The following is a 26,607-nucleotide window of genomic DNA, read 5'->3' as shown; positions in this document are numbered from 1 at the left end:
GGGGCTGGGGCCACACGCCCTCCTCCTTCCACGGGGGGCTGGGAGGCAGGGACTGTGCACGGTCCCACCTCCTCGTGGGGGCGGGGCCTGGGCAGAAGGGGCGGGGCCTGGGCAGAAGGGGCGGGGCTGAGGCTTTCCTCCCCCAGCCCTACCTTCACCCACCGCCCATGGCGGAGGCAGCAGGAAAGGGCAGAGGGTCTCTGGGAGGCTGCCCGGAGCTTGCCTGTCTCAGCCATGTGAGTCAGCCAGGGCAGGGCATCGCTTGGAGAGAGGCTGGTGCAGACAGCCAGGGTGGGGGGCAGTGCCCTTCCCCAGCAGCGCAGGCGGGCAGCAGCCCTGGCCCGTCCCTGCCCACCGGAAGCGGGAGGAGAATCAAGCCCTTGGTTTCCTCCGGCCCCTCTGCTGCCTGGTGCCGCCCCTGGGCTGTTCCACGCGTCCCCCATGAATCCACAGCCCCGGGGGTCCCCAGGCTGCTGCCGTGCGCGCCCCAGAGGCCTCCCAGTTAGCCAGGCTGGGCGCCGGGGCGGGATCACTGGATGGTTCCCTGTTTTGTCCACCCCCCCGGGGCACCCGGCACTGGCTGCTGTCGGCAGACAGGGCACGGGGCTGTATGGACCTTTGGTCTGGCCGCTCTCATGTTCATATGCCACTAAGGGGTTGAAAAGGCGCCTCCCAGTGCTGGGGGTCTCCCCGGAGCCGCACGGCCCGGGCCGTCCTGTGCTGTGGAGAACGGAACTGGCTTGTTCTTAGTCACCCCGGTCCTTACGGACAGGCCGAGCACCGGCCAGCTGTTCCCAGCCCTTGCCCCTTGCACGGAGAGCTTGTCGCCAGGCCAGCGCGCCGTTCCCTACCCGAGCTAGCGGCGGCGTTCCCCGGAGGGGTGGCATCCGGGGGGGGGGGGTTATTACGGAAATCAAAGCTGGGTGCTGGGGGGGCTGGGTCTTTCTCCGCTCTGGGGAGCGTGGCCACGCTGCCAATAGCCGTCGGCTCGGCTGCCTTGCGAGAATGAGGCCCGCAGCTCCCTGTCCGTGAGGACTGGCGTCTCAGGAGCACCAGACGTGCCACCTCTGCTGGAAACGAGGCGCTGCTGTCACACACACCGGCATCGGCTCGTGTGCTTTCCACAGCCACCCTGAAATGCAGCCACCTCTGGGGTGGCGGTCGGCAGCCGCGTAGAACACAGGGGTGAGGAGGGGAACGCCGAGCCAGGGGACCTGGAGAGCGTGACATCTGGTAAGTGCCCTGGGAACGTCTGTGTCCACATGGAGCCAGAGCATCGACGCAGGTCCACGAGCCACCTGATCCCGTGGCTGGTGCCCCTCAGGGTGGGACCAGAGCCCATGGCTCCTGGGAGGCCAACTCGTGTCAAGCTGAGACCCAGAGAATCCGTCAGGAGTCCAGTCCCCACCAGGCACAGCACATAGCTGGGGAAAGGAGGACGTCCCACTCCCGACTGTCTGGGCCGCTCCCAAGCCCCCCTCCCCATAGTGCTCCCATAGTGCTGTGGAGGATGGCTACGGGGTGAGGGGCAAACACCGCCTTGTGCCGGTACTTGCCAGGGCTGCGTTGGTGTCTAGCTCTGCACACGCATGGCTGGACATTGCAGGCAGTGCGCAAAATGGCTCCGTTCTGGCGGGGGCTTTCCGCCCTGCCACTGACCCAGGAGGGGTTCCCGGAAACCTGGGCTCCCCCTGGCTCCTGGCTGGCTCTAGCTCCTGGCTTCCGGGGCTCTTTGGTCCAGCAACATCCATGGTCCTGCTGGACCAGAGAGTCCTGGATTTGGGAGGTTCCCCCTGCACTTCAAAACGGTTCTCGAGTCCCCACACGGTCATCACTTCGGACGAACGTTCCCGGCGAGTCGATTCTCTCGCGTTTCGGACGCCCCAAGCGTTGGCCTCTAACGCTGTGAAACTTCGGCGGTGACATCTTTGCCATCTGCAGCGGAAAGGGTCGGGGATCTGAAACTGTCGAGGTCAAGGGTTTATCGTTTTATTTTTAGACGTGAAAAGTGCTGATGCTGCCACCAGCATGTTTTCACCACTAAAACTGAAAGTGAGTCTTAGCCGGCGGGCAACTTGGTCACAACTGCATGTGAAAAAAAAAAAAAACCCTTGCCTGGCTTATTTACCCAAAGGTCATACTGGTGCACACTGTGACGTAGTGGGGGGCTGTCTGCTTTGTAACCCGGTGTGCTGGCTGTGCTGTGTGGTGGCCCACAGACCTGAGTACCAGCCTGGGTAGCTGGGGCGCAGTGGGGGGCTGTCTGCTTTGTAACCCGGTGTGCTGGCTGTGCTGTGTGGTGGCCCAGACACCTGAGTACCAGCCTGGGTAGCTGGGGCGCAGTGGGGGGCTGTCTGCTTTGTAACCCAGTGTGCTGGCTGTGCTGTGTGGTGGCCCACAGACCTGAGTACCAGCCTGGGTAGCTGGGGCGCAGTGGGGGGCTGTCTGCTCTGTGACCGGGGTCCCCCTGCGCTGCGATGGGAGATTCTCACTGACTCTCCCAAATGTGGATTAACCCCGACACCCCGGCTCAGCCTCCCAGGGAGAGACAAAGGGAGGCGGGCGGAGACCAGCACCTGGCTGGGGGGCAGGGCTGGAGGAGAGTTTGAGTTTCTGGCTGGTATCATGGAGGAGGCAGCCTAAGCAAGGGGCTGGAATTTAGGGGCCCAGGCTCCCCCATCTCAAGGGGGGCTGAGGCATCCTAGGCCCTGGAACCAGATTGCATCTGTGCTGTGCTGTATCCTGGAGAAGCCATAAACTCCCTCTGTTCTACTGGCTGGTGGAGTCTGTCCGTGCCACTCCGGGGGTGCAGGAGACGGGGGAACCCTGACGCGCCGTCACAGTAGTTAGCAAAGCTCTTCCCAGGGGAAGAGACAAAGGAAGGGAGGCAGAGACAGCCAGCTGGCTGGGGGTCAGGGCCTCGGAGCTGAGCACTTTTGGCTGGAGGCAAGCATGAGGAGGGCAGACTAAGTCCAGGACAGGAATTCAGGGGCTTGTGAATCCCTTTCCCGCAAGAGGACTAGGCTGTCGGCCCTGGCTTCTATGTCAACATTGAGCCTGTGTGTGCTATATCTCTGAGAAGCAATAAAACGGGCTGGCGATCTGGCTGCGGACAGGGGTGCAGGGTGGGGGGGTCTCCCCGACGCGCCGTGACACACACATGTAAAGACACTTCAACAATTCAGCTATCACACATTCATCAAAAGAGCGTCTGGGTTCTCTACAGCGCCTGACCCGGGGATATAGAAGCATGTCTAGCTAAGGCCATTCCAATCACAATCTTTGTCGACTCAGCGAAATGATTCCGCGTCCGGGGTGCAATCGACAGATGCAAAGTTAATGTTTAAACACCTCCCCCCAAAAAACACTTCCTAGGACATGAGGTCATAAAGCGATCGCCTCCACATTAAAGCAGCATCTATTAGTGTCTTAACGAATGAGCACAAATCAAATGTTGACGTGACCACAGCTATGCATGCTTTGATAAATTACATTTTTCAACGCTATGCCTAAAAAAAATAAAATAGATCAAACCCTACTCAGTCCCCCTTGCGAAATATGCAAAATGCACGTGAAAGGCTAATGGAGCGGCAGGGCAGAGTTAAGGAGAATATTCCCACTAATACACTAGGTCTCCAGCCACTAGTGTTGATGGCTGCATCCACCACACGTTCTGACTCTCTTCCACACTCTGTTTGGGGGAAGGGGCGGTTTTCCGACGTGGCTCCTACACCCCGCTGTGCGAGGGGATTGGGAATTCAGGGGTTCTGGAGTTATTTGTTACGGGCGTGGCCTGGATGCTCCAGGCGGCTGAACAATCGGATTGTCCTGCAGGATGGGGCTGAAGGGTCTTCATTAGCATGACCCCCAGGCGAGGGGGCTGCGTTTTGCGGCTGTGTTCTGCATAATGGCAACCTGCATAACGGTCTTGGCTGGACCAAAGAGCCGGCAGGGTGGGGGTGGCACGGTAAAGTGAGGCTATAGTGCTAGAAGAATCCATATGGTCCCCGTCGTCCTGAGGCAATGAAGCCACCCACTGGGGCTGGCAGCGGTGGGACGTTTCCCCCGGTGAGCGGAGGAGCGGCGTGGCCGTCACAGGGTGGTGGAGGTGTTGCCGGAGGTGGAGGCGAAGGAGGACCCCCGTCCGTAGCGGGAGACGAACTCTTTGCTGAGGAGGCCGTGGTAGGCCAGGATCTTGAGGAAGCTGTTGCGGAACTTCTGCCCGATGAAGGCGTAGATGAGCGGGTTGATGCAGCTGTGCGTGAAGCCCAGGATCTGGGTGACTGACAGGGCCGCGTCGATGTGGTTCCGCCGGCTGCAGGTCTCCGCGATGGCCCGGGTCCTCATCATGGAGTCCACCAGCAGCGAAAGGTTGTAGGGCAGCCAGCAGACTAGAAAGACCAGCACCACGGCCAAGATGACCTTCATGGCCTTCTGCTTCTGGCTGTTCTTGGTCTGGAAGAGGGTCTTCATCGTGACGCCGTAGCAGAAGAGCATCACCAGCAAGGGGAGGATGAAGCCGAAAGTCTGGGGCAGGATCCTCAGCACCACCCGCCACTTGGCCGTGTGCTCCTCCCCAATGCGCTCGTAGCAGACCACGCCGCCGTGCGGCGCCCGGAAGGCCTCGCGGAAGAGGAGGATGGGCAGCGAGAGCAGGATGGAGAGGACCCAGATGCCCACGCAGACAAATTTAACCCAGTGCCTCTTCTCGGTGGCGGCCCGGGTGGCGTAGACGATGGCGAGGAACCGGTCGATGCTGATGCAGGCCAGCAAGAGGATCCCGCTGTAGAAGTTGGCCTCCTGCAGGACCGAGATGGCTTTGCAAAGGAAGTTGCCGAAGATCCACTCGTGGGCCCGGTAGATGGCCCAGAAGGGCAAGGTGAGGGCGAAGAGCAGGTCGGCAATGGCCAGGTGCAGCAGGTAGACGTCGGTCACCGAGCGGTGCTGCCGGTTGTAGCTGATCACCAGCACCACCAGGGAGTTGCCCACTAGGCTGAGCAGGCACACCAGGCAGAAGACCACCGCCACCGCGTACTTGTTCACGTTCAGGCTGTCGGTCTTGCACGGGGCGGCGGCGGCGCTGGGGTTGACGGTGTTGTAGTCCGTGTAGTTGTAGCCTTCGAAGAGGTCGGACAGATCGCCATCGAACGTCATGTCGCCCATCCTGGAGGGATCGCGCTGCACCTGTCGGGGTGGTAAGAAAGGGGTCCCCTCAGTGAGTGATGACAAGCAGGGTGTTCACCCCGCAGGGCGGGCTGCAAGGAGGAGGCGCAGCCGGGCCGGCACTGCTTGTGGGGAAGCTGCCTACAGCTTCCGGATCTGCCCAGCCCCTTGTGCAAACTGTCCCGCTGGTAACTGGAGGCGGTGGGTCAGGAGTGACGGACAATCCCTAAAAGTGGGGGTGGCCCAAACTGTGGCCCTGCCCCCCGAAACCCCATGCCCGCCCCTTGTGAGTGTCTGCTCTCATGCCACTCCTGCCCTCGCACGCCCCGTCCACCGAAGCCCCGCCCTCGCACGCCTCTTCCCTCAAGATCCCGCACGCTTCACCCCCGGCCCTCCCTCCCCTGCCGCCTCGAGGCGTTTGTGAAGGTGGCCCCATACGCGCCTGGAAGGCCCCCAAAGGGAGTCCCACGCCTCAGTATCCTCGAGGAGTCGGCCCTCAGCACCTACAGCCACGGAAGCGAAGTAGCCTGCAGGCGTATGCGGCGTTCAAGGTGTATGAACCCTGCCTACGTCACCCCCCAAACGCTGTACTACACCTTGGATACGGTGTGCTGCTCTGGACACCCCGGCTCAGAAAGCCTCCGTTGGAATGGGGGAACGTACCGAGACGAGCAACAGAAACGCTCCGGGGAAGGAATAACTTCCGCACGAGGAGAGGGGGAACCGGCTGGGGCTTTCCCGCCTGGAGAAGAGATGGCGGAAAGGCACGCAGGGCGAGTTCTATGAAGCCATGGCTGGTGTGGCAGGAGATACTAGGGCAGTGTCATTTGTGGCTTCACAGAACACGAGGCAGGGCTCTCCTAACGAATCAAGCCGGCAGCAGATTTAAAATAAACAAAGGGAACCGTTTCTTCACACAACGTGCAGTCAGCCTGGGGAACGCCTGGCCTGGGATTTGGAGAAGGCCAAGTGGCGGTGGTTAAGTACATGTTTGGAACACCACGAGGCAATTTTTAACAAAGAATTTCTTTCTCCCCTGGGTGCATTGGACATTGGAGTTAAAGGAACCTTAACAAAAAGAGAATTGTAAACGGTCTGAGTAGACGTGCCTGCCCCTCAAGGTGGCTGCAGATTCAGTCTCTTCTACTCTGGTGTTTTTGTGGCACAAGCAGGCCCAGCATGGATAAAGACTCCCCTGGTAAAAAAAACTCTGAGGCAGGCAGCTAGTGAAGCCACGCTGAGGAGCTGTCCTGGAAATCCTCGATGCATGGCGGGTAGGGCGTCCCTGTTCGTCACCGGGCTCTGCTTTTCCTTGCGGATGCTGCAGCTCTTCCCTAGTGACCATGGCTAGTGACCACGTCATCCAGCGAGCAGGGCGGCCGACAGCATGGCCGGGCCCCTGGCAAGAGGGGGGGAGTGCTGTGCTCCTGGAAGGGGCGGGGCCTTGAGCAGAAGAGGTGGGGCCTTGAGCAGAAGGGGCGGGGCCTTGAGCAGAAGGGGCGGGGCTGGAACTAGCCTTGCCCCGCCAGCCCTTCAGTGCTACCTGTCCAAGGAAACCTGCACCGGGACGAGCCGCCCGCACAAGCTCTGCACCCGGAGGCCAGACTCAGCCGAATGCACTGGCATCTGACCTGAGCGGCATGTTCCCAGCGTCCCCGGCCATGAGTCATGCTCCTCCTTGTGGGGCCACTCCGGTAAATATCTTCCGTGGCCACGTTGCGGCAATAGGGGGAAATCAGTGACAGCAACTCAGGCCCGTTACCTCCGCGGAGCAGCGTTGTGCAACAGGAAACAGGAGCCTTTCTCAACCTGCCCTCCGGCACAGGCCCCCTTCGCTCACGCTGGCCCCAGCACGGAGCTCGGCGTCCTCCGTGCACGACGCAGGAGGGGGAGAAACTAAAATACCAGGCCAGCGGGGCTGTGCCCTCCGGATCCTCCCTCAGGGCTGCTCAGCCCACCCCCTAGGGTCTCGCGCCTCCTTTCCCTGACGCAGCAGAACCCAAGGAGCCTTCTTGCCCCGGCAGGCAGGAGCAAGCGCAATTCGTTCGCCTGATATTTGGGTCAAGTGAAACGGTGCCGGCTCAGCTTTAGCCCCACGGAGGCCAAGTCAGCACACCTAGGGAGCCAGCCCTACTTTTTAACTGTGTGGGGCCCTGCCCTATAAAGCACGTGCGAGCCCGAAAGCCAGAGGTGGGCTGAGCTGCTTGGGGTGTTTGGATCCGGGCGGGGGTTAGTTTGGTCACCTGCATGCTCAGTCTGTGTCCGAGAGAAACTCACTGAGACCCAGCCACGCCGGGAAATGGGTCACGCCAGGGGCTGCACGGACCCCCACTGAAATGCGCCCTTCCCCCCGGCCACGCCCCGCACAGACTCTCAGCAAGGGAAGCTACTCACCATCTTCCCCTTTAGCCAGATCTCTGGGGAAAACGGCCTCGTCATGAAAATTGTGGGGGTACATTTTTCATTCCCCTTCCTCAAACCTGGACCTCCACTTTCTTTGTCCTTTTTGCCCCTTACTAAAGGGAAGAAGGCAGAGAAAGGGGGGCATAAACCAAGGCCCCCGCTTTGTGCCTGTGGCCTGCCCTGGGAACAGCCAGGGCCCTGCGTGAATGGCAATGAGGAATGGAAAGCACCCCAGCACGTTCCCATGCGACAGCCACCCCCAGCCACCGAAGTGGGGGCCCCCAGAGCTCCCCGCTGTGCCCGGGAGGCTGTGCCAGACGCAGTCCATCCGCAGACCGGGCCAGCAGGGCTACACAACACACGCCCGCCAGCCTGTCACGTGTCACACCCGCTGGCTCGTCCCCCGCCCGCCGACTGTCCCCGGACCCCCGGCTTCCGGGGGCTGCACCGGTGGCTTGGCTGTGCTCCGGGACCTGCGCTCCCTTTCCCAACAACGACCTTCCTACCCATCCCGGGGGCCTGCATCCCCCTGTGCTTCCCGCAGGTGCTTTCAAACCCTTCTCATGCAAGGGCCAAATCTGCACAAGATGGATGCCCGAGACATCCCCCTCGCGGGCCAGGCGAGCGTGGAAGCGGCTGGACAGCCATCCCCAGAGAGGCGTGGGCCGTGGTTCAGAGCCCAGCGCATCGAGGGGGGCCGCAGGGATCTGCCCGGCCTGATTCTGTTCAACGCCTTCGCCAGCAATTAGCAAACGGCGCCGGGAGGGGCTGCGGATGAGGCCCGTCGCCTCCGTTTGCCAGAGGCTGGGAATGGACCGGGGGCTGAGTCAGGGCTCCCCGTTTTACGTCCTCCATTTTGTTTGCCTCTCTCTGAGGCGTCGGTCGGCCTCCCTGTCACCACCCCCCGCCTGAAAAGGGCGGGAAAAGGAAAAAGGCGGGAAAAGAGGAAAAAGGCGGGAAAAGGAAAATGGCGGGAAAAAGGCGGGAAAAGAGGAAAATGGCGGGAAAAGAGGAAAAAGGCGGGAAAAGGAAAATGGCGGGAAAAAGGCGGGAAAAGGGGGGCCGCCTGCCCCTCCTCTGCCCAGCAGCAAGCAGGCTCGTAAGGGGCGTTCGCCGGCCCCTCGGCTCTTTGCACGACTCTGCAGTGTGGGAGCGACGGCTTTTCTGTCAGCCCCTCAGGCTGCTGCGGCTTGGCCGGTTCCCTCCCTCGGGGCACCTGGCATGGGCCCCTAGTGGCAGGCAGGCCACGGGGCTAGAAGGACCGGTGGTCCAGCCCAGCCTGGCTGCCCTCATGATACTGAGCCGGGCTTGCAAGTGCTTTGGGGGGGCAGGATTAAAATTCACACTGATCTGGGCACGCTGGAGAAAAGGGCCGAGGTCAACAGGACCATGCTGGCTCAGGCCAAAGTGAGGGACACTCAGCCGCACACAAATGGGGGGGGATGGGTGTGGGCATACCAACGGCACCAGGAGTGACTCCGAATGGCGCTGGGACTGGCACTCTGAATGGATGGTCTAGACGGGGCTTGGGCCTGCCGCAAGGGCAGGGGGCTGGACTCGATGCCTCTCGGGGGGCAGGTGACTTTCTTAAGAACATAAGAACGGCCGGACAGGGGCAGACCAAAGGTCCATCTAGCCCAGTCTCCTGTCTGCCGACAGTGGCCAGCACCAGGTGCCCCAGAGAGGGTGGACCGAAGACAATGATCAAGCAAATTGTCTCCTGCCATCCCTCTCCAGCCTCTGACAAACAGAGGCCAAGGACACCATTTTATCCCCTGGCTAATAGCCTTTATGGACCTAACCTCCATGAAATTATCTAGCTTCTCTTTAAACTCTGTTACAGTTCTAGCCTTCACAGCCTCCTCTGGCAAGGAGTTCCACAGGTTGACTACACGCTGTGTGAAGAAGAACTTTCTTTTATTCGTTTTAAATCTGCTCCCCATTAATTTCATTTGGTGTCCTCTAGTTCTTCTATTTAGGGAACTAATAAATAACTTTTCTTTATCCGCCCTCTCCACATCACTCATGATTTTATAGACCTCTATCATATCCCCCCTCAGTCTCCTCTTTTCTAAACTGAAAAGTCCGAGTTGCTTTAACCTCTCCTCATATGGGACCCGTTCCAAACCCCTCATCATTTTAGTTGCCCTTTTCTGAACCCTTTCCAAGGCCAAAATATCTTCTTTGAGGTGAGGAGACCACATCTGTACACAGTACTCAAGATGTGGGCGTACCATAGTTTTATCCAGGGGCAGTAAGATATTCTGGGTCTTATTTTCTATCCCTTTCTTAATAATTCCTAGCATCCTATTTGCCTTTTTGACCGCTGCTGCACACTGTGTGGAAGTTTTCAGAGAACTGTCCACGATAACTCCAAGATCTCTTTGCTGATTTGTCGTAGCCAAATTAGCCCCCATCATACTGTACGTATAGTTGGGGTTATTTTTCCCAATGTGCATTACTTTACACTTATCCACATTACATTTCATTTGCCATTTTGTTGCCCAATCACTCAGTTTGGTGAGATCTTCTTGGAGTCCCTCACAGTCTGCTTCTGTCTTGACTATCCTGAACAGTTTGGTATCATCTGCAAACTTTACTACCTCACTACATACCCCTTTCTCCAGATCATTTATGAATAAGTTGAAAAGGATTGGTCCCAGGACTGACACCACTAGTTACCCCTCTCCATTCTGAAAATTTACCATTTATTCCTACCCTTTGTTTCCTGTCTTTTAACCAGTTCTCAATCCAAGAAAGGACCTTCCCTCTTATCCCATGGCCATGTAATTACACAAGAGCCTTTGGGGAGGGACCTTGTCAAAGGCTTTCTGAAAATCTAAGTATACTATATCTACTGGATCCCCCTTATCCGCATGCTTGTTAACCCCTTCAAAGAACTCTAAGGGTATGTCTACACTACCCTCCTAATTCGAACTAGGAGGGTAATGTAGGCATACCGCACTTGCAAATGAAGCCCGGGATTTGAATTTCCTGGGCTTCATTTGCATGAAGCCGGCTGGCGCCATTTTTAAATGCCGGCAGTTCGAACCCCGTGCCGCGCGGCTACACGCGGCACGGAGTAGCTAGTTCGGATTAGGCTTCCTAATCCGAACTAGCTGTACTCCTCATTCCCCGAGGAGTACAGCTAGTTCGGATTAGGAAGCCTAATCCGAACTAGCTTCTCCGTGCCGCGTGTAGGCGCGCGGCACGGGGTTCGAACTGCCGGCATTTAAAAATGGCGCCGGCCGGCTTCATGCAAATGAAGCCTGGGAAATTCAAATCCCGGGCTTCATTTACAAGTGCGGTATGCCTACATTAGCCTCCTAGTTCGAATTAGGAGGGTAGTGTAGACATACCCTAATAGATTAGTAAGACAGGATTTCTCTTTGCAGAAACCATGTTGACTTTTGTCCAACAAATTATGTTCTTCTACATACTTCACTATTTTATTCTTTACTATTGTTTCGACTAATTTGCCCGGTACTGAAGTTAGACTCACCGGTCTGTAATTGCCAGGATCGCCTCTAAAGGCCTTTTTAAATATTGGTGTCACGTTGGCTACCTTCCAGTCATTAGGTACGGAAGCTGACTTAAAGGATAGGTTACAAACCACAAATAATAGCTCAGCAATTTCCCATTTGAGTTCTTTTAGAACCTTTGGATGAATGCCATCCGGTCCCGGAGATTTGTTAACACTGAGTTTTTCTATTTGTTCCAAAACTTCCTCTAATGACACTTCAATCCGGAACAGTTCCTCAGATTCATCACCCACAAAGGACGGTGCAGATTCGGGAATCTCCCTAAAGTCCTCAGCCATGAAAACTGAAGCAAAGAAATCATTTAGTTTCTCTGCAATGACTTTATCGTCCTTGATTGCTCCTTTTATAGCTCGATCATCTAGGGGACCCACAGGTTTTTTAGCAGGCTTCCTGCTTCTAATGTACTTAAAAAACATTTTGTTATTTCTTTTTGAGTTTTTGGCTAGCTGTTCCTCAAAATCTTTTTTTGCTTTTCTTATTTCATTTTTACACTTGATTTGACAGTGTTTGTGTTCCTTTCTATTTATCTCACTAGGATTGGACTTCCACTTCTTAAAAGATACCTTTTTGTCCCTCACTGCTTCTTTTACATGGTGGTTAAGCCACGGTGACTCTTTTTTAGGTCTCTTGCTACGTTTTTTAATTTGGGGTATACATTTAAGTTGGGCCTCTATTATGGTGTCTTTAAAAAGTTTCCATGCAGCTTTCAGGGATTTGGCTCTAGTCACTGTGCCTTTTAATTTCTGTTTAACTAACCTCCTCATTTTTGCATAATTCCCCTTTTTGAAATTAAATGCCAGGGTGCTGGACTGCTGAGGTGTTCTTCCAACCACAGGAATGTTGAATGTTATTATATTATGGTCACTATTCCCAAGCGGTCCTGTAACGGTTATATCCTGGACCTGATCCTGCACTCCACTCAGGACTAAATCGAGAATTGCCTCTCCCCTTGTGGGTTCCTGCAACAGCTGCTCCAAGAAGCAGTCATTTAAGCCATTGAGAAATTTTATCTCCGCTTCTCTTCCTGAGGTGACATGTATCCAGTCAATATGGGGGTAATTAAAATCCCCCATTATTATAGCGTTCTTTATTTTGGTAGCCTCTCTAATCTCCCTCAGCATTTCTATGTCAGTATCGCTGTCCTAGTCAGGTGGTCGGTAATATATCCCTACTGCTAATTTCTTATTATTGGAGCATGGAATTTCTATCCATAGCGACTCGATGGAACATGTTGATTCACTTAGTATTTTTACTTCGTTTGATTCTACATTATCTTTCACATACAGTGCCACTCCGCCACCCACCCGGCCTGCTCTATCCTTTCGATATATTTTATATCCCAGTATGATTGTGTCCCACAGATTTTCCGCATTCCACCAGGTCAGTGATGCCTATTATGTCTATCTCCTCATTTAATACGAGGTACTCTAGTTCACCCATCTTATTAGTCAGACTCCTAGCATTTGTGTACGAGCACTTTAAAAATTTGCCACTGCTTATTTGTCTGCCCTTCCCTGATGCATTGGATTCCTTTGTATGTGGTTGTTTGTCTGCTCTGGCCCATGGTTCGCCCTCTCCCCTCCTCTCTTTCTGACTACAGTTTAGAGAATCTCTATCAATGGATTCTCCTCTAAGAGAAGTCTCCCTCCGATTTACGTGCATCTCCGCACCAATCGGCTTTCCCCCATCTCTTAGTTTAAAAACTGCTCTACGGCCTTTTTAATGTTTAGTGCCAGCAGTCTGGTTCCACCCTGGTTTAGGTGGAGCCCATCCTTCCTGTATAGGCTCCCCCTCTCCCAAAAGTGTCCCCAGTTCCTAATAAATCCAAACCCCTCTTCCCTACACCATCGTCTCATCCACGCATTGAGACTCTGAAGCTCTGCCTGCCTACCTGGCCCTGCGCGTGGAACTGGAAGCATTTCCGAGAATGCCACCATAGAGGTCCTGGATTTCAGTCTTTCCTAGCAGCCTAAATTTGGCCTCCAGGACATATCTCCTACCCTTCCCTACGTCATTGGTACCGACATGTACCACGACCACCGGCTCCTCCCCAGCACTACACATAAGTCTATCTAGATGCCTCGAGAGATCCGCAACCTTCGCACCAGGCAGGCAAGTGACCATACGGTTCTCCCGGTCATCACAAACCCAACTATCTATGTTTCTAATGATCGAATCACCCACTGCTAACACCTGCCTCTTCCTAACTGGCATTCCCTCCCCCTCAGAGGTATCCTCAGTGCGAGAGGATACCGCAGCATCCTCTGGGAGGAGGGTCCCAACTACGGGATGGTTTCCCTCTGCTCCCATTGAATGCTCTGTTCCCTTGAGACTTTCATCCTCCTTAAGAACACTGGGGCTCTCAGACTGGAGGTGGGACAGTACTACAGTGTCCCGGAAAGTCTCAGCAACATAGCTCTCTACCTCCCTTAGCTCCTCCAGTTCAGCCACCCTGGCCTCCAAAGCACGAACTCGGTCTCTGAGGGTCAGGAGCTCCTTGCAAAGGGTGCACACATACGCCACCCGCCCACAGGGCAGGTAATCATACACATTACACTCGACGCAATAAACAGGATCGCCCCCACTCTGCTGCTGGGCTTCTGTCTCCATTTTTCTAATGAATAAGTTTAAGTATAAACTGGGATTCTTTTTAAACCTCTGGAATAGAGATTATTCTAAGAGTTAGGTTTTAAAGAAGGTCAGAAGTCACTAGTGCCCTCTAACCTCCCCCTCTAAACTCCCTCTCCAAACTCTCCTGTTAGCGACCAGGGAGCTTGCGAACAGGAACAGCTAACAGGAGAGTTTGGAGAGGGAGTTCTCCAGGTAAAAGAGGAGTAAAACCAGGACCCTTGTGGGAAGTGGCTGTCTGGAGTGTTTGGGGGTGGGGGGGAGTTGTTTGTTGTTTAATAGGTGATGAGCTTTTGTGGGCTAGACCCACTTCATTAAACCATCTTGTTAATCTTTCAAGTGCTACACAGTCCTGTTTTTTGTTTCAGCTGCACCAGTCTAACAGGCTACATTTCTACCACTAGTAATGGAGATGCAGCCTGTTGGGTTAATGGAGATTGCCTAGCTCCTAAAACTGGAAGGGACCTTGAATAGTCACAGAGTCCAGTCCCCTGCCTGCACAGCAGGACCAAGTACCATCCCTGACACATTTTTTGCCGCAAATGGACTCCACAAGGATTGAACTCAGACCCCTGGGTTTAGCAAGCCAATGCTCAAACCACTGAGCTAGCCCTTTTGTTAGGCTAGTCTTGCTGAAACACAAGACAGGATCATGCAGCACTTTATAGACTAATTAACCATCTCGTTAGTCTTTAAAGAGCTGCATAGTCCTGTTGTTTGTTTCTTGGAAGGAGTGCTGCAAAAAGGGGTCTGGGGGCCAGAGTGGGCCACACGCTAATAGGAGTCCACAGTATCGCAGAGGATTCGGCTTTTCCAGCCTGGTGTGGCACGGCCCTGCCCTGGGGTCCCGCTGGGGTGGGAGTTGTAAGCCCAGAAGGGACCACGACGTCCAGCCAGTCGTACCTCCTGCCTAGCCCAGGCCAGTCCTTCTGCCGGGTCACCTACCTCCAGCCCAGCCCTTCACTCCGAGCTGGAACGGGCTCTGTTCTCAAGACACCCAGTCGTGCTGCAAAGACCCCGAGGACTGGGGAGTCCAGCCCATCCTAGGCAGTTGGTCCTGTGGTTAGTTACTGGGCTGGAGGGAGTTAGAGGTAGTATTTGTCTGGCGTGCCTCAGTTTACCTGGTTACCAGGTTTTTTGCAGTGTGGACACAGCTCAAGCCTCGGTTCTCCGACTCGGTCTGGAGAAGCCACCAATGCTATCCCATAATGCCCTGGGCATGTTTCCCGGCCCTTCCACGCCTACATTTCCCCCTCAGTTTCCAGGCACCTATTCACAGAGCCGCCGGGAGTTTCCTTCTCGCCCGCTCGAGACCCAGAGCCAGCCGCCCCACGCCAGGCGCACTGCCTGGGGCCTGGCGGGCAGGCAGGCAGCTCTTCCGGGGTCGCTAACACAATGAAAAGCCCCCTCTGCCCCATCACACAGAGAACACAAGGCCCCGCGTGGGCCAGGCTACGGGTGGTGCAGCGCAGGGACGCCCCCGGCCACATCCCAATGCCCGGGGAAGGCAAGAGGCACCGCGCCCTAAAATAAAAACAGGAACCTCTTTCTGCTGACGCTCGCAATTGCAGAGACTTGGGCTTTTTTTTGGCCCTTCCTGTGTCTTCCTGCTGCCTCGTGTGACAGCAACAGGCATTGCCAGGCAGCGGACAGGCAGGCATGGGGGGCAGCCCTTCACGTGCCGGGGCAGGCACAAGAGTCGCCCTTGCCCAGACCGGCAGGCCTGGCTGGGTAGGTCTGTGCCCCGGTCTGGCAGAGGCGCTGCAGACGGGGAACCGCAGGGGGCTAGTCCCTGCAATGGGGCGAGGCCTCTATTTCCAGGGGCAGAGAGACACGCGCTGGTCCCCGTGGCAGCGCCGTGTTTGCGATCAGCCTCCCTGCCAGGCCGGCTGCACTGGGCAGCGGCATCACGGCGCTTGTGCCCAGGCCGGAGGGCGGCTGCGACCGCATCCCCTGCCCTCCCGCCTGGCCCGGGGCCGGGTTCCAAAGAGCCAGGCCGGGCTGACTGCTGCCCAGACAGAGGCGCACACGCCCCAGGGGTGCAGTCACTGCCAGGGGATCCTTTCGGGTGGAGCAGGGACCTCGCTCGGGACAGCGCAATGTGCCCCTTCCCGAGTCCTGTGACCCCGTGTCAGCGCTGCCCCACCCCTGAGCACCCACTCCTGTATCTCCTGCGGTGCCCCCAAACTGTGGGGTGCAGCCCCTCAAATACAGGGGTGCGCCATGCCCCCCCACTCTCAGCCACTGGTCCCTGCCCGGCTAGCTAGGGCCAGCCACAGCCTGGGGGTGAGTCTCACCTGGGCACAGGGGCACCTGTGTGAAGGCACCTCCACGTTGCTCCGCCAGGTATGGGGCTGCCTCGCTCCCCCTCAATCAGCGGCAGGTCTGAGCCTCAGTTTCTCTCTGGCCTGGTCCTGCAGCATTTGTGTGGAATGGGCTGGAGGGGGGCCCCCCAGGATCACTGCTCTGCCTCCCACACGGGGGAGGGGAGGAAGAGAAACGCCCCCGAGCAGGTGCTGCAGTGACCAGACCGTGCCCTGTGGCCGCAGAAATCGCAGGCTGATGCCAGATCACAAATCAGGGTGCAGGTGTCCCTGGGCAGCGCTGGGAAATAGCCCCTTTGCTAAGCCGCCGCCTGCTTCCCGAGCCAGGCTGGGGGCCTGGGGCTTGCTGGGATCCCCAGCGTGGCCCGAGCCAGCAGCAGCGAGAAGCCCTGCCCGTCTGGGGAAGGGGAGGCAGCAGAGGGAGGCCCTGTCCTGGGAGGGGTCGGCACGGTGGGGCCTGGGGACCGGAGAGGCTGGGGGGAGTCCTTGGTGAGACCTGGGGGCTAGGAGTCGGGCTGGGGGGCCCACCAGAGGCAGGGGGCTGCTCGGGAGGGTGTATGGGCTGGGGGGGATACTTGGTGGGGGAGAGGGAGGGAGTGAAAGGAGCAGGAGGGGAGGGAAAACACCGCCTGCCTGTAACAACCCCTGGGGGTGCTCCAAGGCCCCGAACTGGACCGTGCCCACGGGGGCCCAGCTATGCACTGGGGGCTGGGTGGGGAAGCCTCGCCCCAGGCGGCGGAGCTAAGGCCTGGCTCCTTCGCAGTCCTGATACGCTAGCACGCGTCGGGACCCGCACACTGGAGACATGGGGCTTTCCCTTGGGTGCTCCCAGCCCCGAGCATGCTCTGCCCCGCTTCCCTGAGCCCGGCACCCCAGGGGACCCCAGCGAGGGGGCCAGCAGGAGCAGGTCTCCCTGGGTCCGGACGGAGGAGGGCGCCGAGCCCCAGTTCCCACGTAGCACGAAATTGACGTGCAACTGAAGGCTGGTGGTAACGGGGTGGCACTTCCCCATCCCGCCCTGCCTGCACAGGGCCCCCAGGTCCCCAGCGAGGGGTCTCCGTGCAGCACGGGGGGCTTGGCCCCGTCTGAGCCCATGGAAGCACCTCATTGGGCGCTACGCCCTCCCCCCCCAAGCCAGGCAGGGAGGGAGTTTCCTTCCACGGCGCCGCTCCCCACAGGAATAACCACAGCCGCTCGCAAGGAAGTCCCCACGGGGGAAGAACGGCAGCGCACGGGGAAGCTGGGGGCTGGGATATTCCACCCTGGCAGCGGCATGGGCCTGCCCCAGCCCGGCGGCTCGGCTGTCCTGATCTTCGCCGGGCCCCGCGCGTGGCCGGCCTGTGGGGCGCGTGTAGGACAATCAGGGCTCTCTCGCACGCGCCGGGGCACAATCCCGCAGCCCCAAGGGGTGGCTCGTCGTGCCCCGCCCCCACATCAAAGCCCTGAGCGTGACGCTTTGGGGGGCAGCGCCCCGTGCAACGGGGTCTCTGCTGGAATTGTTATAATAGCCCCCCCCCCACCCCCCAGGTCTGGAAGGAAAGACAAGAGCGTTCGCCTACCTTCTGCAGCTGCCCGCTCACCACGTCCTGCCTGGCCGGCCTTCCCTCCCACAGCTTTATACCCCGCGCGGAGGAACAGGCATTGCAAAATCCCAGCTGCGAGGGACAGCAGGAGGCTCCGACGACGTCTACCTCGCAACGGCCCGGCTAGGCAGCACTCACCACAAACGCAGAAGTTGTGAGAGCTGCAGCAACGCCTCCACACCTAGGCTATTCCTCCGGGCTCCGCTCACGCCAGCCCCGGGGGAGCCGGCGGGGTGTGGCCGAGGGAGCGTCCGGCCTCACTCTCTCCTCCCAGGGAGTGCAGGTCTACCCCTGTGGCACTGGGGAGCAGGCCAGGGGGCAAACAGGGACGGGCCAACGCCCCCAGCTCTGCCCTCTGTGAGATCCCAGGGCTGGAGGATGGAGCCTGGCAAATCCAGATGGGGAAGGAGCTGCACACTGCGAACCCCGAGGGGACCAGCTCCCTGGGAGCGTGGGGCATCTCCATCACTTTGCATCCTGCCTGGCTGCATTAGAGCCACTCCCTTGACAAAGTCTCTGCCCTCGGGGGAGGCCTCTTCTCAGCAGGTCTTTTCATGATCGCTGGCCCCATGCTACAGCTGGGGAAACTGAGGCACGGGATGGCAAAGTGACTTAGCCAAGGTCGCCCAGCCAATCTGTGTCAGAGAACCCAGGTCGCTCAGATCCCCATACTGGGCTCTTTCCACCGGGCCACAGCGCCCCCTAGTGAGGGGATAGGGCGGAAAAAGAAAGGGGCAAAGGGATGCAGTGGCCAGCAGCCAGCCAGCACAGCCTCTGGCCAGGGCTTGGAGGGATGGTGTGAGGGACAGAGTTAGGCTACAGCTGGTCTCCAAGTCCAGAAGGGGGGGCTCTAATTTCCACTGGGGCTCAGCAGGACTTGGGGCTGGGGAACCCAGGACTTGGGGCTGGGGAACCCAGGGCACCCCAGTACGGCTGCAAGCCCAGCGCAGGGCTGGCGGGTGGAGGGGGAGAGCCACGGAGGAATTGCGAGGTGGCCGGTGACATGCCACGAGGAAAGAGGCCCCGTGGCGGCCGTCCCAGCGGTGTAGCAATCAGGCCGGAGGAAGGGAGGCTGATGCAACGGGATAAATCCATCAGCGCCCAGCCCGGGCACTTCCAGGAAATGGTGAACTCAGCAAGCTCATCCCGGGGACACCCCGTCCCATCCGGCCCTGCGATTGCCCAACACGCCCCCTGCCAGCCCCGCGGTGTGTGTGAGTGCGCAGGTGACTGGGCGTGGCACGGCGCGTGGCCATCGCAGCAGGATCTGCAGCACTGACCCACGGCGGCTCTGCCCCCAGGCCCTTCCACGGTGGAATGAGCCACCGGGCTGACCCCCCTGGGGCTCCTCCGAGAGGGACGTGAACCCCCATGAGGGTGCGTGGCGGCTCCTGCTTTCCACGGGGCGTGGCGTGGGCCCCCTTCCCTAAGGCCCGGCAGTCCCGGCTCTTCTCCGGTCCCCTGAGCTCCCTCGCTGGGGGGCCCGGCAGGCCGCACGGAACCCACCGAGCCCCCCCGGCGCCGCATCGCAAAGGGAGTGGCCCGATGCACATCTGTGGCTGGTGGGCATGGGGCCCGTGGCCTGGAGGCTGCTGCGATCCTCTCCGTCAGCAGTGCCCCGCCGGCCCCACCTTCTTCCCAGCCGGACTTTGTCTCCCGTCCACTTCCGGCCAGTGGCTCTTGCTGGGCCTGGCCTGCGAGAGCCCCCGTTCCCCCGTGTTCCTCCTGCAGGCAGCGGCGGGTCTTCGTCAGCAAACCAGAGGGCGTCAGTCACTACCAGGCCTCCGAGCCCTCTGGCCGCTGCCCGGCTCTTCTCTGCCCCCGCCGCACTTTGTGCACTTCCTCCCGGAGCGGCGGGCACCCGGACTGGACGCCGGACCCAGCGGGAATAGAACTCCCCCCCCAGCTGGCGGCCTGGCGCTCAGGGCTGAGGCCAGAGGTTGCCAGGAGCCATGGGGGCACACAGGTGGCTGGGGCAGCTGCAGGGGCAGGTCGGGCCAGCTGGTGCGGCTGGGGCTGGCCAGCCCGAGCTCCTTGGGCCACGGAGGCTTGGGGGACATGCCTGAGTCCCGGGGGCAAACCAGACAGGGTGGGGGCACCCGGGGCAGGCACAGACCCGCCGCGAGCGAATGGGGTTGGGCAGGACGCACTCAGACCCAGGGGAGTTGGGATCCTGCCTGGACAGGGATCCAGGAACCAGCACTGTCCCCCCGACACGACTTCCTCTGAACGGACCGAGGGGGGATTGAACTTCTCCCGGCCCTGGGAACGAGCAGCCTAGTTATTACGCTGCCCCACCTGCGGGCAGGGGGCTGGACTAGACCAGCGGTGATGAAGGACCCGCCGGGGGGCGGCCCCAGGCCTGGAGGTCTCCCTGGGACAGTCTCGGGTGGCCGCAAGCTGGGCCGTGCTAGCCAACATCCTGGCTGGGCTGCCGCGGGAGGTCCCTCCCAGTCCTACCTGTCTTCCATCTAGACGGCAGAGGGAGCCGTTGTCTGGCTCTCAGGGAAACTGCTGCTGAAATGTGGCCATCCCCAGGCTCCCCCACCCACGCCAGCCCCCCCGGACGCTGCCTCTCCCTTCCCCGGCCCTTCCCGGCGGCTGAGCCTCGTCTCTGCCCCGGGGTTCTCTCTCCCACGCCTCCGGGGGCTCCAGGAAGCGACGCTAACTCCAGATCAAGCCAGGAGGGCTCCCGCGTCGGGCGGAAAGGCCCCGCTGGGGTCTGCAGAGCCGCTGGCGACCCCTTTGGCGCACGAGCGCTGGCCTCCCCCACTGCAACTTGAGCCCGCTGCTCCTCGTTCTGCCACCGGCCCCCACTGAGAACAGCCTCTCGCCAGCCTCTTTGGAACCCCCCTGCAGGAAGTTGAGGGCTGCTCTCAAATTCCCCTTAGATTTGCCAGGTGTCCAGTTCTGGCCTGGTATTTGCGGCTTCTGTCCGGTAAAAAACCCCAGAAACTATTGGAGATGTAAAATGTCTGTTTTTCTCGGACGCAAGGCCACTTGGGACATGGTTCCCCTGCTGTGTCTGGTGGGGGCAGGTGGAGCGTGGGGGTTTCAAGGCAGTGTGATTCTTTTTTTACATAAGAACATAAGAATGTCCGTACTGGGTCAGACCAAAGGTCCATCTAGCCCAGTAGCCTGTCTGCCGACAGTGGCCAACACCAGGTGCCCCAGAGAGGGTGGACCAAAGACAATGATCAAGCGATTTGTCTCCTGCCATCCCTCTCCAGCCTCTGACAAACAGAGGCCAAGGACACCATTTTATCCCCTGGCTAATAGCCTTTTATGGACCTAACCTCCATGAAATTATCTCGCTTCTCTTAAACTCTATTATAGTCCTAGCCTTCACAGCCTCCTCTGGCAAGGAGTTCCACAGGTTGACTACACGCTGTGTGAAGAAGAACTTTCTTTTATTAGTTTTAAACCGGCTACCCATTCATTTCATTTGGTGTCCTCTAGTTCTTCTATTTAGGGAACTAATAAATAACTTTTCTTTATGCACCCTCTCCACACCACTCATGATTTTATAGACCTCTATCCTATCCCCCCTCAGTCTCCTCTTTTCTAAACTGAAAAGTCCCAGTCACTTTCACCTCTCTTCAATGGGACCCGTTCCAAACCCCTCATCATTTTAGTTGCCCTTTTCTGAACCCTTTCTAAGGCCAAAATATCTTTTTTTGTGTGTTGTTGGTTGTTGGGTATTTTGTTCAACCAATTTTTTTCCTGCCATGTTTGGTATTTTGTGTGAAACTCTCTGGCAACCCTACTCACGCTTCTCTTCTGCAGACTAAACAAGCCCAAGTCGCTCAGCCTCTCCTCGCAGGTCATGTGCTCCCGCCCCCGAATCATTTTGGTCGCCCTCCGCTGGACCCTCTCCAAGGCGCCACGTCCTTTCTGTAGTGGGGGGCCCAGAACTGGACACAACACTCCAGCTGTGGCCTCACCAGAGCCGAATACGAAGTCGACAGGGGTAAGGTGCCAGCTCTCTGACCGCATGCTGTGGTCCCCTTGCTCTCAGAGCCGAGAGAGGCTGTGACAAGAGCTAGGCAGCAGTGCCAATCCCTGAAACCCAAGCTGGCTGGGTGGAGGTCGGGGGGTCAGGCCCATGTCCTGCTTCAAAAACCTGTTGAGAAAAGCAGTTTGGAAAACAAAACCCGGCCCCGTCTCACCACGTGGGCAGCAACCACGTTGCGTTTTTCAGGCTGGCACAACGTTTCCTGTGGGAATTGGTTTGAAAACATCGTAAGCGGGCGAAACTCAAAAGGGAACTCAATGGAGAGGGTCCAGCCCAGGGCAACGAAAGTGATGCAGGGGCTGGAGCACATGACCTACGAGGAGAGGCTGAGGGATTTGGGTTTGTTCAGTCTGCAGAAGAGAAGAGGGAGGGGGGATCTGAGAGCAGCCTTCAACTTCCTGAATGGGGGTTCCAAAGAGGCTGGAGAGAGGCTGTTCTCAGCGGGGGCAGATGGCAGAACAAGGAGCAATGGGCTCAAGTTGCAGTGGGGTAGGTCTAGGTTGGAGATTAGGAAAAACTATTTCCCTAGGAGGGTGGGAAGCTCTGGGCTGGGTTCCCTAGGGAGGGGGTGGAGTCTCCATCCTTAGAGGTGTGTAAGTCCTGGCTTGACAAAGCCCTGGCTGGGTTGATTGAGTTGGGATTGGTCCTGCCTTGGGCAGGGGCTGAACTGGGTGACTCCTGAGGTCTCCTCCAGCTCTGGGATCCACGAAAGGGAACATTTCAAAATTAACCGAGTGGAACCTTTCCAGCGGCCCAGCACGCAGATCTGGGGTGGGGGAGGGGGGGAGATGAACCTTTTTTGAGCTTTGGATTTTTCACCCTGATTTGAAACAAATGTCAAAATCTCAGAAATTCACACAGGCCGGGAACCTGCTTCCTGGCCAGCTCTCTGCAGGGTGCAAAGCCCGGTGTGTCTCGATGCATTGTGTGCTTCCCCCTTCGCCAGGGCACATGGGCACAAGAGCCAGTGCGGAGAGACGACCGAGTCCATGGCCTTCCAACAGGCGCTTGCATGAGGCAGCCCAGTCCTGTATCCATTGAAGTCAGTGGTGAAATGCTCACTAATTTCCACAGGAGCAGGTCCTACGGGAACAGGCCAGATCCGGTGCCCATGGTGGCAACTTGTGGGTATTACACAGGCGTCCAGCCTGGCTGATCACAGTGGTCTCTTCTGCCAAAGGGAAGGCTGAGCACTAGCAGAGTGTGCCACGTTCCTGGTGGCCACGAGTTTTCAGTCTGCCTCCGCCGTTGACTTGGCATCGGTTGCTAAGTCTGCCACATTCAAACCTGGTAGATGTCAGCTCTGGGTTCAATTTTCAAGAGCCAAAGTTCCCATTTTCCAGGGGCGTGGAGCTAGCGAAGTAGAAGCGCCGAGGAGGTCACTTTTCAGTGCGATCACGGTGCCGCAGCTGAGCACCAGGGCCCCCACGTCCAGCCCCCGTGGGTTTTGGGAGGCCTGGGACCACATGTGCTCAGATCACAGCAAAGAATTGGTGCGTACGCTTATGAAGTTTGCAGATGCTACCAAGCCGGGAGGGGTGGCGAGTGCTTTGGAGGGGAGGTCCATAATTCAAAATGATCTGGACGTACTGGAGAAATGGGCTGAGGAAAACAGGATGAAGTTTAATAAGGACAAATGCAAAGTGCTCCACTGAGGAAGGAACCATCCGTGTCACACACACAGAACGGGAAGTGACTGTCTAGGAAGGAGCCCTGCAGAAAGGGATCTGGGGGTCAGAGTGAAAGTTAAACATGGGTCAACAGTGCAACACTTGCAAAAAAAGCCAACATGACTCTGGGCTGCATTCACAGGAGTGTTGTGAGCAAGACACGAGGAGTCGTTCTTCCGCTCTGCTCTGCGCTGGTTAGGCCTCAGTTGGAGTGTTGTGTCCAGTTCTGGGCACCACATTTCAGGACACATGTGGAGAAATGGGAGAGGGGCCAGAGAAGAGCCACACAAATGAGGAGAGGGCTGGAGAACACGAGCTAGGAGGGAAGACTGAAAGAATTGGGCTTGTTTAGTTTGGAAAAGAGAAGACAGAGGGGACATGAGAGCGGCTTTCAGGAATCTAAAAGGATGCCATAAGAAGGAGGGGGTGTGAGCATACGGATCCCTTTTCAATCTATTAAAATGTCACAAACCCCCTCTCCCTGGGGGAGAAAAGAAAAGAAAGGGGTGGGCCCGATCCTTATTTTTAAACTTTCCCTGGACCCCCTGCAGTACCGTCGCAGTCCACCAGGGGCTGCGTCCACAGGTCGGGCCCCCGGATCTAGAGCAGGGGTCTCCAAACTTTTTAATCACAAGATCACGTTTTCACCGGACGTGCAATGTAAGATCGACCTCCAACCCAAATCCCCTGTCCCACTTCCTCCCCGCCCCTCCTCCGAGGCCTCCCCCTGCTCACTGCGTCCCCCTTCCTCCTCCATCCACACTCCCTTTCACCAGGCTGGGGAGGGGGTTGGGTGCAGGTTCTGGTCTCGGGCCAAGGGGTTTGCAGTGTGGGAAGGGCTCTGGGCTTAGCCCAGGGTGGGGGATTGGAGTCCAGGAGCGGGTTCGGGGTGCAAGCTCTGGGAAGGAGATCGAGTCCCCTGCACTCACGTCTGGGGCAGGCTGGGTGCAGGAGGAGGTTCTGGGCTGGGACAGGGGTTCAGGAAGCAGGCTCTGGCTGGGCACTATTTAACTGAGCCAGCTTCTGGGTGGGGCAGCAGCAGGGTTAAGGCCGGCTTGCTCCTGCCCTGGCCTTGCCCCACGCCTGAAGGCAGCTACATGTACAGCAATAGCTCCATGGCGCCATGTGCTGCCCCTCATCCACAGGCCCTGAGCCCACAGCGTCTACTGGCCACGGTTCCCGTTACTGATCTGCGGTGTCTGCAGGCCAGGCCAGCCTGTGGAGACCCCTGCTCTGCCTCTCTCAGGGGCTGCAGGGACACGCCAGCCACCTCCAGGAGCAGCAATTCCCACGGGGAGAACGACTCCAGCCACGCCAGGTTCAGCATCTGAGAACTCACTGCTCACGAACGATATTGAAGTGCGAGAGAGAAATGAACGTGATGAGCTGCCCGGACCCGCCCAACACCAAAACGAACCCACTTTGCAAGCCGTAAACGCAGTAGCAGGGCCGGCCCGAGACATTTTGGCGCCTTGGGTGAGAGGCGCTGCCTCTAGGGCACGTGGCCCCCTCCCTGCCGGGGTGCGCAGGCCTGCCTCCGGGTGCACGGCACATGTGCTGCCCAGCCACTGCTGCTTGCGTGCAGTTCGGGGCCGCGGCCGCGGGGGGAAGGGCATGGTGGGGGTTAACACAGCCCCCACCCCGGGCAGCCACTGCAGCAGCTCCTGATGGCAGCTATAACGGGCACTGCGCACCCCTTACAGCTGCCATCTCACGCCCCCCATCCGTTGGCACCCCAGGCAGCTGCCCAGCTCGCCCACCCCTTAGTCCGGCCCTGCGCAGTAGCAACAACCCCCCACGTGTGTGTTGGGTGAGGAGGTGCGCGGGAAGGACAGGGTTTGTGTGTGAGAATGACAGACACACACAGTGTGAGCAGGACAGAGTTTTGCACGGCCAAGCTCCTGCTATCCCCTTCTCTCTGTGTGGGGACAGGGTACAGGAGTGGAGACAGGGAGGACACCTTGACATCAGCATCCCCTCCCTTCTCCCTCCTATACCCTGCACAGCGAGCAGGGGCTCTCCGGGAGGCAGCTCCAAGGCAGAGGGCAAGAGCTGCATGTCAGTGGAGAGACAGTAATGGAAGTGCCAGAGCTTGAGAACTTCCCAGCCAAACCAGTCCGGATCCCCTGTGACGCTCCAAGATCGACCGGTAGATCCCGATCGACTGGTTGGTGACTGCTGCTCTAGAGGGTGCTTGGTGCTGCGGTGGGGGCAGGGGCCTGGACTCGGTGAGCCGGCGAGGTCCCTGCCCGTTCTGGTGCTCTGTGGTTCTGTGCAGTGACACGGCAGTGAACAAAATTCCCCACGGCCATTGTACACCCACTTTCTCCCGGGCACCTCCCTTTCTCGAGAGCCCCCCCAGAACTCAGCGCCCGGACCAGACTCCGGAGGCTGCAGCGCAAATCCCCCTTGCAGAAGCTGGTGAAACACCCCGAAAGTGGGCGGATATTCACAGCTGCTTGGCTGCACAAAACCCCCCCAAAAAACGAAGACATTTTGCTACAGCAAGTTGGTTTTCCTGTGGACCTAGTTAGCTAGTAGCGTGTGGAACATAAGAACATAAGAACGGCCGTACTGGGTCAGACCAAAGGTCCATCTAGCCCAGTATCCTGTCTGCCGACAGAGGCCAGGACCAGGTGCCCCAGAGAGGGTGGATCGTAGACAATGATCAAGTGATTTATCTCCTGCCATCCCTCTCCAGCCTCTGACAGACAGAGGCCAAGGACACCATTTTATCCCCTGGCTAATAGCCTTTTATGGACCTAACCTCCATGAAATTATCTAGCATCTCTTTAAACTCTATTATAGTCCTAGCCTTCACAGCCTCCTCTGGCAAGGAGTTCCACAGGTTGACTACACACTGTGTGAAGAAGAACTGTCTTTTATTAGTTTTAAATCTGCTACCTATTAACTTCATTTGGTGTCCTCTAGTTCTTCTATTCTGGGAACTAATAAATAACTTTTCTTTATCCGCCCTCTCCACTCCACTCATGATTGTATATGGACAGGGCCTATGGAAAAGATGTATTCCTGTCTTGACGCGACACGTCCAACTAGCCAAGTACCCCCCAGCACAGTATTTCAACTGTCAAACCTGCGGCCGGTGTGAATGCCCCGTGGCCGAACAGCTGGAGAGCCACTGGCTCAGGCGTGCAGGTGTAGCACCGGAATCCCCTTCCAAAGCTTTCGCCTCTTTTGAGGTTGCTCCGCCTCCCTCCCCCCCACCGCAGAGCCACTCCCCTTACATCAGGTGCTCCGAGGGGGTGCTTTGGGGGCAGG

The 26,607-nt window shown here is 58.1% G+C and overlaps 1 protein-coding gene across 1 annotated transcript; it reads right to left on the bottom strand.

Annotated features, from left to right (window-relative positions):
- Positions 1 to 138: 138 nt before the first annotated feature.
- Positions 139 to 17,795, bottom strand: LOC102452532 (C-X-C chemokine receptor type 2-like). The gene is made up of 2 exons (XM_006137003.5): positions 17,620 to 17,795; positions 139 to 5,184 (listed from the first exon to the last, which is right to left on the bottom strand). Exon 2 carries the CDS (start codon positions 5,161 to 5,163, stop codon positions 4,093 to 4,095), a length of 1,071 nt encoding a protein of 356 aa, XP_006137065.3. The 5' UTR covers positions 5,164 to 5,184; positions 17,620 to 17,795; the 3' UTR covers positions 139 to 4,092.
- Between the last annotated feature and the right edge of the window lie 8,812 nt (positions 17,796 to 26,607).

Source organism: Pelodiscus sinensis, chromosome 7, assembly GCF_052426305.1.
Source record: "Pelodiscus sinensis isolate ZL-2025 chromosome 7, ASM5242630v1, whole genome shotgun sequence".
NCBI lineage: Eukaryota > Metazoa > Chordata > Testudines > Trionychidae > Pelodiscus > Pelodiscus sinensis.
This window is presented reverse-complemented; position numbering and strand designations above follow the sequence as displayed.